Below are 13,993 nucleotides of genomic sequence, written 5' to 3'. Positions count from 1 at the left end.
GGTCCGCATGAAATAAGAAGCTAGGAAGAGAAATATCGAGATTTTTTTCAGACTTTCGCAGACTCTATCCAGACCACTCTGTTAAGATGGTTGTTCTGATTATTGAAGTCATTCGTGGAATGATGGCCGGACAAATGCTGAAGTTTTCGATTAATCATAGATTCTCCTGTCGATTATTAAAGAAAAAAGCTAACATAGTAACCATATGAAAATATATGTTGTTGAATGTTCAAATTTTTCTTTTGTCCGTTATATGAACGTGTTTATTGGGTTGAATAAAGTTATGTTGATGCGTATCTCACCGATTTTTATAGGAGATGACGAAGTCACATCAGATTCCGACATGTCAAGAAACCCGGAAGAATTCGAAACAGATTTTTCGCCACTGGAAAAATTCTATTGTGACATGGGCAATAACTATTCTATGTATTTCAAAAATTTTGACTTCGATACTGTCAAACATTTGGCAAAATTGATAATTGGAGATTACAGTATCCCACCAAAATCTTCAATTGAACTGTTTGGTGATGGTTTACGATATACAAGTATAGATAAAGGCGTTAAGGGATTTGTTGAAACTGCCAAATCGATCAAAAGAGGAATGAAAAAGGAACCTGATAGGATAGAAAAGGTTGTGAAGAATAAGGAAGCGATATCAGAAATAGATAAAGTTATTCCAGGTATGCTCTTTATATCTGCTTTTCAAACTCGAAAATTAACAATTTATTGAAATTCAGAAACATTGTGGTTTGTGACTTGAGTTGAATCGACGTCATTTCTCAACTGAAACGTTCATTTTTGTGAATATTTCGAAAATATGTTAATTTTGTTTCTAGGCATTTCACTACTGTAGAAAAATGTTAGATATTGATATACTCTATTGTCTATACTAATAAACCTGGCAATATCCGTATCCTAAAAGATTTACTCCGGCAAGAAATGTACAAAATTATACTAGACCAGTGCTGAAGCTTTCGAAAACGGTAAAAAGTGAAACAAAATAGTTGTAGGATGAAACCCATTGGAAAAGAAAGGAAATATGACAACTTTTCACATATAGTCATTGGGTATACTTGAAGACTGGCTATAAATCAAATCACTTAAAGGAACAATTCGTTCAGGCCAGTCTCAACTCCCTACACTGTAGGTTAATGGTCTTCAAGTATGCCCACTGACTAAATGTGAAAAGTCTTTTCTTATACGAGGAATTGGACAAATTTCGCTTCAGCCTAGTTCGAGGAATGATACTCTGAAGGAATTCGATTTTCAATTATTATCGGAAATCATCGACTTTATGTTGATGATAAACACTACCTTGTACTGACGAGTGGCCAAACAGACCAAAACCGGTCTGCAAGTGTGTTTCAATAATTGAAAATCTATTGTGGCAGTTGTATCCTGTATATGCAGGATTAACTTCAGTGAAGAATCCTGCACTGACACCTGTTGGATGTGATCCAGTGCCCTTCGTGGTATAACCAGGGGAGTAGTTGTTTTCTGATAGGTGTCAGTGGATCAACCCAGAGTTTCCCAATTTTATTTGGCCATGGAACCCTAATCGAGCATGCATTTTTTGACGGAACCCCAGTTGGTTATTTCGATACCTGAAGTAGTAGTTTGAATATTCTCATGTTACGACTGAAAGAAAGGAAAAATTATGAATCAAAAATAAACTTTATAAACTAGGTATTTGATATGAATAATGATTTTTTTACATATTTTCTTATAATAGAACTAAAATTAGACTTTATGTATGAATATCCGAAGTTACATACATTCATTTTTGTATTTATTTTTTGTGTAAGCGTGAGTTGAAAATCCAGTCTTGCATTGGTAAGTCACCACAAATGGAATCAGAACTGAAATAGCTTTTTCAATAATCTAGATCTACGACAGAGCGCACAGAATCCCTGTACCCCTTCTAGGGAACCACAGGGTTCCGCGGACCACCATTTAGGAATCTAGGCATTAACCTACAGTGTAGGGAGTTGAGACTGGCTTGAACGAATTGTTCCTTTGAATGATTTGAAATATGACAAGAATAATAAAATTATGGGCGATCTGAGGTCAGAAAGTGGAAGGGGTGAGTTTTCAAGGGTAATAAATGGTTTATCGTGATTTCCGGCAAAACTACAAGTCCAATGGAAAAAAGTTGAATAGCAAAGTTGTAGGTATTGAAGAGATCTACAACTTTTGTATTTGTACTTTTTTCACATAATCTCCAAATTCATGCGAAAAATTCAAAAAAACGATTTTTTGGGTTTCTATTTTATATTCTACAAAAAAATTTTCTTTACCAAATTTGATGAAAACTCACCTTATTACATCCTGAATACAATGTAATTTTCAATAGAAAATTCTAACATCAAAATATGTGTTTTTCCATAAAATCGGTGTTTCTCGTTCTTTGAAATCTCTACTTTCTGATGTAAAAAATATACATTACTATTGCAAAATTTCTCAGAAAATGTAAAAAACGATAAAACTCGAATCCAAATTTCTTTGATTATTATGTAAAATTTTGTGCTATCAAAAATTTCACTTTAATTACCCGAAAAATGTATTGATGTAGGATCTTTTTCAGATTATATGTATTTAGATGCCTATTTATTGCTGTTTTAAAATAATGTATATACCTGAGTGGCCTACGGAAATGGAAAAACCGTTATAGTTGTGGGTCATGATATTGATGGGCAAGAAAGTTTTTGGCTTTCTACTATTCCATCCCCATACAAAAAAAGTGAGAGTCTTCCAAAGAAAGTAAGAAAGCAATAAATTTCAAAACAAATAACTCTATACATAGATGTGTAAATCATGCAAAGAAGTAATTTTCAGACACAAAATGGATAAAAAGCTCTCCTGAAACACATACTTTCATATACATACATACACGCGGAAATCGCGACAAACCGTTTTTTTACCCTTCAGTAGTAATCAATCGGTCAGAAAAAGTTTGGCCAACTCTACGTGCACAATTTAGATATGATGTAATTTTTAATGCAGATGAGACCGTGCTGTTTTCTGAACTAACCCGGGCTAAAAGATCACTGTTCTTGATGTTATTCTGATGATTCAAGATGCCTGAAAGCAACTCAAGCAAGGAACAATTTTTAACTGTTTAACGAAGAAGACGACGTACCGTACAGCTGAGCATTTGGCGAGGGCTCTTGATAGGTATCAGTTACCCATAACAATCGAGGACTTTGAACAATACGCGTGTGTCGATGATGTCAATCCGAACAGCTAAATAAAAGGCCAATGAAGTTATGTACTATTTACTACTAATAAAAAAAATCGTGTAGGTTTATGAAAAATAAAACTAATTTAAAAAAAAATTAAACCACGCCGCCCATGCCATATAAACAAAAAGAAACCGCCGACATTCGGTTACTATTTAGTTTTTATGCCAAGGGTCCCTTGAAGGTTGTTATATCCGGATTCTACTGTAATAAAACTTTGTTTTACCATCTGACTATAGATAGACATAAACATTGAAACTAGACGATGAACTTTCCAACTATCCAAAAATATTGAGTCAATTATGGACTGAAAAGTTTATGCGACACCATGTTTAGTAATCAATTGGATGACTGTGAGAAACGGTGTACATAGAGAACTAGAACAGGCATATTGACTACCTAATAACTTTCTTATGCATAAAAAATATCTATATCAAACCAAGATGTATGAAAATTCTGATGTTTTTACAGATTCGCTCTTGATTTATCAAAAAATCGACGCGAGAAATGAGATTTACCCAACTTTGTATACATGTTGATAGATGGTGCAAGAATATATACCCACACAGCACCAGATATTGATGGAATATTCCCTGTATATCATAAAACGAATGTATATATTCCAAATATTCATAGAATATTCTTGGAATATATACATGCCTTTAGAATATTCATAGAATATGCTTGAATGAATATGGCAAGATTATTCCCGAAAGAATGTGCATAGAATGTCTATAAATGGAATATTCTCTCTTGAATATTCTAAGAATATTGTCGATCGAATATACCATATGGTATATTCTTAGAATATATCCCCATGGTATATTTTGGAATATTCTATACAATGGAATTTTGAATTATCTTATAATAACGTATTCACATAATTCAATATTATTAAAAACAAAAATATTTGAAGATCTAAATCGAATTCATAACCAAATGTATATAACCCTGATAGTGTTAACCAGTTTTTGAAGTCAACGCGAAGATTCTGGATGAATTGCTCCAACAGCAACTGTTGGAAATGACAAAAAAATTTGAATGGGCCAATAAATGAACCAATTGCATCAATAAATTGGTTAATTCTCATCGTATTTGTCTTTTTGTATTTGAAATTATTTAATTACAAAGCGGAAAATCCTGGAAACAGAGAAATGGGGAAGTGAAGAATTGGAGTAAACATTTCTCATTGGTCAATTGAAGTATAGCGCGCGACAGTCGAATAAGCTCTGTGAAAGCGGCTGTCCCTTAATGCTTGGTACCTTTGCGTTGAATTCGACATTTGATTCAACATGGCGGTTGACGTGGTAGGTTCGCGTTTGTAATGCATGGTGTGTTGGTGTTATTATCAAAGTATAATTCTGTCACGTTCAGTGTACCATTTATAATTTGGGGTTGTCCAATTTGCAGTACAGCGAATAGTTTGATTTTGGATCTTCAAACAGGAGAGTTGCATATATTCAGTCTTCAAGAAAAGTAAGTAAAATGCAATAGTATCGATAGTAAAGTCATGGTGATTAACCTACTGTACCTCATTTTAGGTTCGAGGAGAGTTGGTGTGTGGGATTTGTTGGTTTGACTAAGTACATGTTTGAACTAGAGTGATTTCAGTTGTGTATTTTCAATAGAGAAAAGTAAGTGAATGACACATTCTTTTGTATCATTTGTTTTCATAATTTTTATCACTCGTTTTCAAGATAGTATCAATTTGCCCAAAAGGAAACAGAGTGGTACCTGGTACATGCAGGTGCGCCAAGGAACTGAAAACGTAATGAGTACTTTTCAACAACAATGCAAGTTGCTCTCCAAGTCATGTTCATGAGTAACCTATGCGAAAAAAATCTATTTGATTTTTATTCCAGTTTTATTGTGCCACTTTCAAATAGTGATAATGAACGTTAATATACATTTTGTTCCAGGTATTACTATTGAAACACTGGCTGATGCATTGTTGGACAAATATAAGGAAAACTATTCTGGTGAGCAAAGTTTGGATAACTTTAAGTAAGTGAAATTCATTGAAGAACCCATACCACTCATTTTAAATACTTCATTTGTGGGTTTATTTTTTTAAGTGAGATACCTAATCTAACCTATTTCTTGATGTAATTCATTTTTTCTTTTTCAATGAAATGATATATTTATTATTTTTTAATTAGTGCTGATGAATTCACAGAGTTGTTATTTTAGTATATTTTTAGTATACATTTGTTTGAGAGTAGGAACATCCTAATTTGAATACATTTCTAATATTTGTAATATGACAGTATTCAGGAATATTTTATTCAGTGAATAAATATTTTGAATTAGATTTTTTATTTTTAATATTGGTTGAAACGTCAAATATTTCAGTGTATATTATTTTTAAAATATATTTGTTTATGAATATTATGTGTTTTATTACTTGTGTGAATCTTGCATCAAAATGCAATATATACATACCTAATAGCGTTTACTCGTCACATTCTTGGAATATTCCAAATATTCCTAGAATATTCATAAAATGTATTTAAAGAATATTCTATGGTGTTTCCCTATTGTATATTCGTACAATAAACTAAGAATATCCTGAATATTTTATGAATATTCCTCGGGTTCTATTCCTGGAATATTCTTAATAGAATATACCTTACATATTCTAAGAATATTATAAGATATTCCAAGAATATTCCCAAGGAATATTCTTAAAATATATCAAAGGTTCGCCAGGAGCACTTCCAGGGAATATTCTCCAGAAGATATATATATATATATATATATATATATATATATATATATATATATATATATATATATATATATATATATATATATATATATATATCCATGGCATATTCATAGCATAATACAATATCCTTAAATGTATATTCATGAAATATACCTGGAATATCTATTGCTATGTGGGTATCTGACGTACTGAGGTACTTTGTTCAGACATTAATTCTAAGGACCATAATATCAATGTATTTTCGAGTATAAACATTGAAAATTAAGTGCCAATTTAACAATGTCAAGCTGTCACTTGAGTTGTACTTAGTACCTGTCTGATCCAAGTGCTGAAATTTGATAGATCTCATTTTAATTTACATACTTTTAGTGCACAATCGGAATTCTATATAATTGTGTTTTGATTCTGTTAACAACCCCCTTAGGGGTTTCCAAAAATTGCCTTAGTGCACGGTATTTCACGTGCACGTGGCGGGGTATTGGTTAAAGTTTTCAACTAGCAATAATCGCACCTCGGATAAACCTCATCGGTTACGATATCGCCTCTGCGCAAAGCTATTTGAGTAGAATTTAATGTTGGGATTAATGCCCAAGTACTACAATTACATCCGCAGCCGATAAGTGTCGCCATCTTTGAGGAAGTGGACAAACTTTAAACAGCACGGAAATTTCGAGATTCCACTTCCCTTATATCCCCAGGGGGCTCCCCACTTGGAATATTTGAAACTCATTTCTGATTGCACATCTACAACATAAAACGAACTTACATACAAAATTTCAGTCTTCGAAGAAACAGTGATGAGAAGGTAATTTTCATGTGCAAACGCTCCCCTTTTATCCCCAGTGGGGCCGCCTCAGTTGGAATATTACAGTGAAGAAGAATATTTGCAAAATAATTTTTGATATTATTATAGTTGTATATACATAATAGTAACATATAGGAAGGGACTGTTAGTTATTAATCTTGGTATTGAAGTTGTTGTACGAAGATGTGCGATATGGTTAGTCTTTTGTGAAATGGTTTGTTTGTACTATATTTATTACTGCTATATTTATTATTATCTAAGTGTTCGTTTACCCATGACTGTGTGTATATGTTCGCAACCTAGTTTAGAATTAGACTGTTATTTATATGACCTGCTACAAACGTTACGTAACGTAGTTAAATACATATATCTATCTATTTACAACATAAAAGGAACCTGCATACAAAATGTCAGGCTCTGAAAACTTATCGGTACGGAGAAACAGTGATATAAAGGTAATTTTCATATGTAAACGCACCCTTTTTACCCCCATAGGGAGACCCACAATTGAAATATTCGAAAATCCAAAAAACCAAATAATCGTTTTTTTTGAATTTTTCGCATAAATTTTGAAGTTATCTGAAAAAAGTGTATATACGAAAGTTTTAAATAATTTGGATGCGGTTTTCTGCAAGGAGATAATAACAGAGATTCATTTGGTGAAAATAATATGGGTCTTAATGTCATATATTGTTCAATAAGTGGAAATTTTTTTGGATGACCCTAGGTAGAAGGGAGAATGGTGGAAACGCGTAAAAGTATATTTTTGACCAATTTAAAGTAAATGCATCTACTGCCTCAGGATACCAGGAAATAAATTTTGTACCTTTTTGTTTTGGTATGAAGCAAACAAATCTATTTGCGGAGTACCAAATAGTTTACAAATGTTTTTGAATGCTTCATCATCTAAATAATATTCGGTTTCTATATTTTTTTCGCGCGATGCTCTATCTGCAAGTGTATTGTCTTTTGTGTTGATGTACGACGCAAAAATAATCATTTCACGACTCTCACACCACTCCCATATTTGTCGAGTAATTTTATTTAATTCGATGAATTTAATTCCTACCATTTTATTTATATAAGATATTGCAGTTACATTATCTATATTTTTCCCAAAGAATTGTAAACTCCTAAAAGCTGTTAATAATTCTAACTAGTTGATATGGAAAGTTTTTGATTTGATATCCCAGAATCCTTTTGCTATTTTTCCGTTACACATTGCCCTCCAGCCGGAGCTACTGGCATCAGTGTAAATTATTAGCACATAAGATATCCCTTTTAACGACATTTTACTATTCGTGATATTTTTTAACCACCATAAGAAGTCTGTTTTTGGTAGCCTGGTAATTCCATTATTTTGCTATAATTCCCATGTATCTTTAGGGCTTTATATTTCTCTCGCTCAAAACTTTTGATGTGTACCCAGCCATATGGGACTGCTGGACAAACGGATACCAGCGTACCTATAAGTTTTGCAAAATCTCTTATTTTTATTTGGGACTTTCTATTCGATACTTCCACTGAAGAAATTATATTTTGAACTTTTCCAGGAGTCAGAGACATAGTCATGTCTCTACTATTGAGTTCGAAACTCAGATATTTAATGTTTTGAGTGGGTTTTAAGTTTGTTTTTTCCTTATTTATTAAAAACCTAAAGATGATAATAAATTTGCAGTATAGGTAACGTTGTTTTGGCACTCTTCTTTATTTTTTTCCTAATAATAAAATGTCATCTAAATATATGACGGAAACAAGACCTTGTTTTCTCAAATGATTAGAAATTGGTTTGAAAATTTTTGTGAAAACAAATGGGGCAATAGAAAGTCCAAATGGCAAACATGTGAATTCATAAAGTTGGTTTTTGTATTGAAACTTTAGATATTTCCTATCGGATTTATTTATTGGTAAAAGAAAATACGAATCCTTGAGATCTATATTTCCACATAGCAGTTATCAAATATGAGGTTTTTTACTGTACGATAGTCTTCCAATTTGAAATGTGGACAATTCAAGTATTTATTGAGTTTTTTCAGGTTTAAGATAAATCGGTTTTTACCATTCGGCTTTTTCCTAATGAAATATGATGAAATATGATATAATTTTTACAATGTTAACTTTTTTTGATGGCACCTATTTTCAATAGGTTATAAATACACTCTTGAAATTCTGGTGATGAATTAGTATTGGGAACTTTTTTCTGAAATGGTTTTTTGATAAAGGGTATTTTATAGTATTGGGGATCTTTTTTCATTTTTCTGTCTCTCGCCGACTTCTTCGTTTGTTTGTTGTATGTCACATATCGCTCTTCCCCCTTCTTTCTTCGTTCTTCATTCTTTTCTTGTAGTTTGGACGCTGTGAGTTTAAATGACGACTCGTTGATGGTTGTTGCTCTCTATTTTTGATCAATTCCTTAGCTGTATTTTCCAATGTTTTTGCTAATTTGCATTTTTCAGTAAAGTCGGAACCCAACAAATAGGTGTCAATTTTTTGTTGAGATGCAATTTTTTTAACAGCATCATTAAAATATTTGTAGAGTTGATACTTTCTGTGTAGTGAAATATTATGAAACATGTCTGTCAGTAATTTTCCGGAGGCTTGGGTGAGCAAAAGATCAGTATTGCTATGTTCTAGGATTTTTGTGGGAACTGTGATTCCTTTCCCTATTATTCCTTGAAGGTTCTCTATGAACTTGTCTTTTTTCAGATCTATTGGAGATAATAGCGCCTGGACCTCTGGGTTTAGACTTGGAGCCCGTAAACTTTTACAGTTTCGGTGCACATTTCACTGTTCTAGTAACTTTTTTCGAACCTCTTTGTCTAAACCACATAAAAGGAACGACTCCCACCGTACGGCCAACTCAGGAGCTATTTCTGCCCCTTCCTCTGTTTCATTTTGTGGCCTTGACCCAAGGAGGGCTTCAATGGAGAATTCCGGATGTTCTTGCTGGTTAGGATGATCTGACGGCTGGCAAACTTGATGCTGAACACTCTGACTTTGTGCAGATAAAACTGATTCTTGTGAATCTGATGTATCCTGTGTGCTTTCAGAAGAGTCTGACTCACCTGTTAGAACCAAAATGTTATTGTAAGACTGGATGTCGTTATTTTTCACTTTTTGTTTTTGTTTTATTGACGCTGATCAGATGTGACTCATGCTCAGCTCAATAATTTTTCCATTTTATTGCCACTGAACAGATGTAACTCATGTTCAGCTGGCTCATTTTTTGGAAAAAAACTCCGCGATGGCCGAGAACAGATATTACTCATGTTCAAATGCCGTCTGCTTGATTTTATTGTAGGTTCGTGATATTGATGTTACTCAATAGTCGGCTACCGTTTTGCAAATTTCTATACAGTGTTAAACTGTTTCATTTATTTTGTACTTACTTGAGGATAATTTATCCAACATTAGTTCTAATTTTCTTATTTTCCTTCTAATTCTGCTTTGGAACTCTTTGATTTTCCGTTTCCTGTGCTTGGGCATTGTTATCGAATAAAATTTTCCGCTACACTATTTACTGATAAACACTTTGCCTGTACGAGCGTAAGAAACATAATGAATAGACAGCGAGGCGATATGGGAACGTGAGTCAGAGGCACTTTTTAATTCTCATTGATAAACATTACGCCAAAAAAGGATGTGAAACACTACAGTGTCACAGTATACATAATCCCACTTCGGGTGATTTTTGGTTTGAATTTTCTACACGCAGACCCAGGAGTTGCAGTCTCAGGTCTGCGCAAACGACGAGTTCAAGACAGGCACGCAACCAAATCGTTTAAACACTGCTCAACATAACAAATATTCATATAAACTGCTCAAAAAAATACAGTCGATGAAAACCATGTTGGGCACCTAAGAAAATTGTACAAATGATAATTTTGCATTTGTGTAATATTCAAGTAACCCAGATCATTTCGACAACGATGAACTATGTTTCAAGTAGATTTTAAAAATTCATGGGATCGGATGTGATATATTTTAATTTCAACAAGAGAAAAGACAAGATGAAGAACGAGTTTTGTTATTCATGAACCATGGTACTGTGCAAGAGCTCTCTAGGAGGAATACCGAGTCCCTGTGTGTATACAACCGTGATAGCATGGTCTGCATTGATAAGGAACACTTCAAAACGGTCCGCAGTTGGGTCCTTGTTCGAATCAGGCGAAGTCCCACTATTTGCAAAGTTGTTTCTCCAAAGTGAGAAGCTTTGCACTTATGTCTGAGGAGACTTGGATTCCGAAACGTTAACAGTCGTAAGGTATTTTTGATAGTCAAATTTACATTATATAAGAAGTTGCTGACTAATAGGACATGTTTCATTTAGAATAACTGTTTTTAATCTACGCAGCAACTTTTCGGGGTTGATTAGACATCTAGACTTGTATAGATTCAAATATCAACATTTGTCAATATATGTCGAGTTATTAGCTAAAGAAGTAGTTGTTTTCTGTCGGAAAACATATATAATGGTATAGTCAAAATGCATTTGGACTTGTCAGTGATTTTATTATCAATTTTTACTTGGATAAAAGCTGGAAGCAGCAAAACAACATATTATCTTACAGTGTAAATAATTCATAACTTCCGACTCCGAAAACTCTCACATACATTTATAGTTAGTACATACATACAAAAAAATTATTTTTGTATGATTGAACACTACATACTTAATTACTTTTTTACTTCTTCAAGTCCTGAATAGTAACTACATAATTCAGAAAGAATAGGCTCTACAGATTCCTTAATCTTGAGTGATGAATTCGATTAGGAATATTTTTATTAATTAGTCCTTAATATAATCGAATCGGCAAACTCGTCCGCCATCTTGAATTCTCCAATCAATAAATGAATATGCTATATTTGGCCCCAAAAATCACTACAAAGAAATTTCGCATGGATTCGTACCATGGTTCATGAATAACAAAACACGTTCTTTATCTTGTCTTTTTTCTTGTTGAAATGAAAATATATTTTGTCACATTCGAATATGAACATCTGCCGATTCCATGAATTTTTAAAATCTACTTGAAACTTAGTTCATCATTGCCCAAATGATCTGGGTTACTTCAATATTACACAAATGCAAAATTATCATTTGTACAATTTTCTAAGGTGCCCCCAACATGGTTTTCATAGACTGTTTTTTTTTGAGCAGTTTATATGAATAGTTGTTATGTTGAGCAGTGTATACACGCTTTGGTTGAGATTGTAGTAGGGAGAAATGTCATTAGTGTCAAATACGTCATCATTATAAAAAATGAAACTCCTGGACACCGACATCAAAGGGACCGACGCTGAGTGAAACTACTGTATACAGAAATACTGTGACAGTGTGATCTCGAGGACGGGACCATCGAAGTATACTTGTGTTTATATTCTGTTAACAACCCCCTTAGGGGTTTCCAAAAATTGCCTTAGTGCACGGTATTTCACGTGCACGTGGCGGGGTATTGGTTAAAGTTTTCAACTAGCAATAATCGCACCTCGGATAAACCTCATCGGTTACGATATCGCCTCTGCGCAAAGCTAATTTGTAGAATTTAATGTTGGGATTAATGCCCATGCACTACAATTACATCCGGAGCCGATAAGTGTCGCCATCTTTGAGGAAGTGGACAAACTTTAAACAGCATGGAAATTTCTAGATTCCTTAAATTTTACCTGGTCTTCATTCAATTAGCTGAAACAAACTTTAACTCTTCTCATATTTCCAAAATATCGTTATTTGGTCATGATAACATGGTGTGTAGATATTTTACTAACGCGAAATAAAATATTAGACAGGATTTGAAAACGTATATGTAGGTCCATAATCCATTGTAAAAGTATTAAATAAATTAAATTCACAAAAAAAAGGATTCGGTTTTTCATGGATATCTAGAAGAGATAGATGAAAAAAATTAACAGTTTCTTAATGAGTAACATTTATATTCGAATTTTAGTAAAATAATTTGAGCCCTATGAATTTCATTAATTAAGACCTTTTTGATACCCAAAAAGTCAATCTCATTTTTCAAATATCCTTTTTAATGCTGATAACTTGTTTTTCTCCCCACTAGCACCTATCGTTTCATGAGATAGGAAATTTGGAATGGAATTTTTGGTTTCCGCAGGGTGTTCATGTCAACAGCATAGACAGAGTTCAAAATCATTGGCTTTAAACTGAAAATATTTCGTAACAGTTATTCTCCATTCAAAACACATATTGAATTCGATCTCATAGGGTAACCTTATGGCGATATTATATTTATTCAAAACCTTTGAGTGACGAAAAAGTTTGTGGAACGGGCAATATCGTTAATAATAAGAAAAGTAAAATATAAATAATGAACTACAGCCTATAACAGGTATCGAAATGTTCTGGAGAAACAATTTTATTCGAATCAAAGAGAGCGTGTTAGAGAAGGAAAAAATATTCGGATATTTTTTTGATATTTTCTATACTTTTGGAATTATTTAAGAAATTTTGCAATTTGGTACTAAATACCTACTGAAAATATTGAAGAAACTCATAACCTGTATTGCAGAGGTGAACAGAATACTTCATTACAGTTTTGCAGTTTTTGCCATAGTTCAGTGATAGTTCAGTGAAGACAATGTGTAAAGCACTCCCTAAACGATCAAGCGGTTTGATCAAATGTTGGATCAAAAGTGTTTGATCAAACGTGTTTGACCGTGTAGAAACTTGTTTGACGTTTGAAGCGAGGTTTGAGGTTGTTTGATAGAAAGTTTGTTTGACTCAAACGGTTGGAGAGGGGATTGATCGTCTAGAACGGTTTTTGTCAAACATTGCGTCAGTCACTAGGCGAAAACCATGGAGAGTGAATGTGAAAATTCGGAACGGGAATTTATAACCTTGTTAATTGACTTGTACCGCGATTCTCCCGAATTGTGGAAGGTGAAAAGCAAGGATTATTTCAATAGAAATAAAAAAAATGCAGCGTTGGGAAAAATCGTAGAGGCCCTAAAAGTACTGAAACCAGATTTTACAGTGAAGCTTTTGAAAGCAAAAATTAATAATTTGAGAACAAGTTTTAATAGAATGTATAAGGCCATCGAGAGGAAAAAAGTATCAGGAACGTCTCCGGATGACATCCCTGAATCGTCTCTGTGGTATTACAATGATATGTTCTTCATAACGGATCAGTTGGAAATAGCAGCAACTGAAACTTCTGAGGTACGTATTTATATCTTCATTTTTTAATTTTATTTTTA

At 33.3% G+C, this 13,993-nt stretch overlaps 2 protein-coding genes, 1 long non-coding RNA gene and 2 other non-coding genes across 5 annotated transcripts in view; 2 read left to right on the top strand and 3 right to left on the bottom strand.

Annotated features, from left to right (window-relative positions):
• The window catches only part of LOC111514979 (sperm flagellar protein 2), a 101,007-nt gene that overhangs the window by 18,262 nt on the left and 68,752 nt on the right, over positions 1 to 13,993 (top strand). Inside the window, exon 3 of the mRNA XM_074181827.1 lies at positions 315 to 680. Within this exon, the coding sequence (XP_074037928.1) occupies positions 315 to 680 (366 nt within the window). The remainder of the gene's footprint in view (positions 1 to 314; positions 681 to 13,993) is intronic.
• On the top strand, positions 4,240 to 5,548 carry LOC141485338 (uncharacterized). Its single transcript, XR_012467147.1, has 3 exons — positions 4,240 to 4,715; positions 4,781 to 4,873; positions 5,159 to 5,548. It is a non-coding gene; the product is annotated as an uncharacterized lncRNA (long non-coding RNA).
• Positions 6,383 to 6,523, bottom strand: LOC141485351 (U4 spliceosomal RNA). Its single transcript, XR_012467152.1, has one exon. It is a non-coding gene; the product is annotated as a U4 spliceosomal RNA (small nuclear RNA).
• LOC111513408 (uncharacterized) lies at positions 9,373 to 10,406 on the bottom strand. The gene is made up of 2 exons (XM_023169611.2): positions 10,162 to 10,406; positions 9,373 to 9,837 (listed from the first exon to the last, which is right to left on the bottom strand). Exons 1-2 carry the CDS (start codon positions 10,256 to 10,258, stop codon positions 9,557 to 9,559), a joined length of 378 nt encoding a protein of 125 aa, XP_023025379.2. The 5' UTR covers positions 10,259 to 10,406; the 3' UTR covers positions 9,373 to 9,556.
• LOC111516978 (U4 spliceosomal RNA) lies at positions 12,166 to 12,306 on the bottom strand. The gene has a single exon (XR_002723761.2). It is a non-coding gene; the product is annotated as a U4 spliceosomal RNA (small nuclear RNA).

This window comes from Leptinotarsa decemlineata, unplaced genomic scaffold (assembly GCF_025532065.1).
Source record: "Leptinotarsa decemlineata unplaced genomic scaffold, Ldec_3_MD MMD2_tig00026316_RagTag_RagTag, whole genome shotgun sequence".
Taxonomy (NCBI): Eukaryota; Metazoa; Arthropoda; class Insecta; order Coleoptera; family Chrysomelidae; genus Leptinotarsa; species Leptinotarsa decemlineata.
This window is presented reverse-complemented; position numbering and strand designations above follow the sequence as displayed.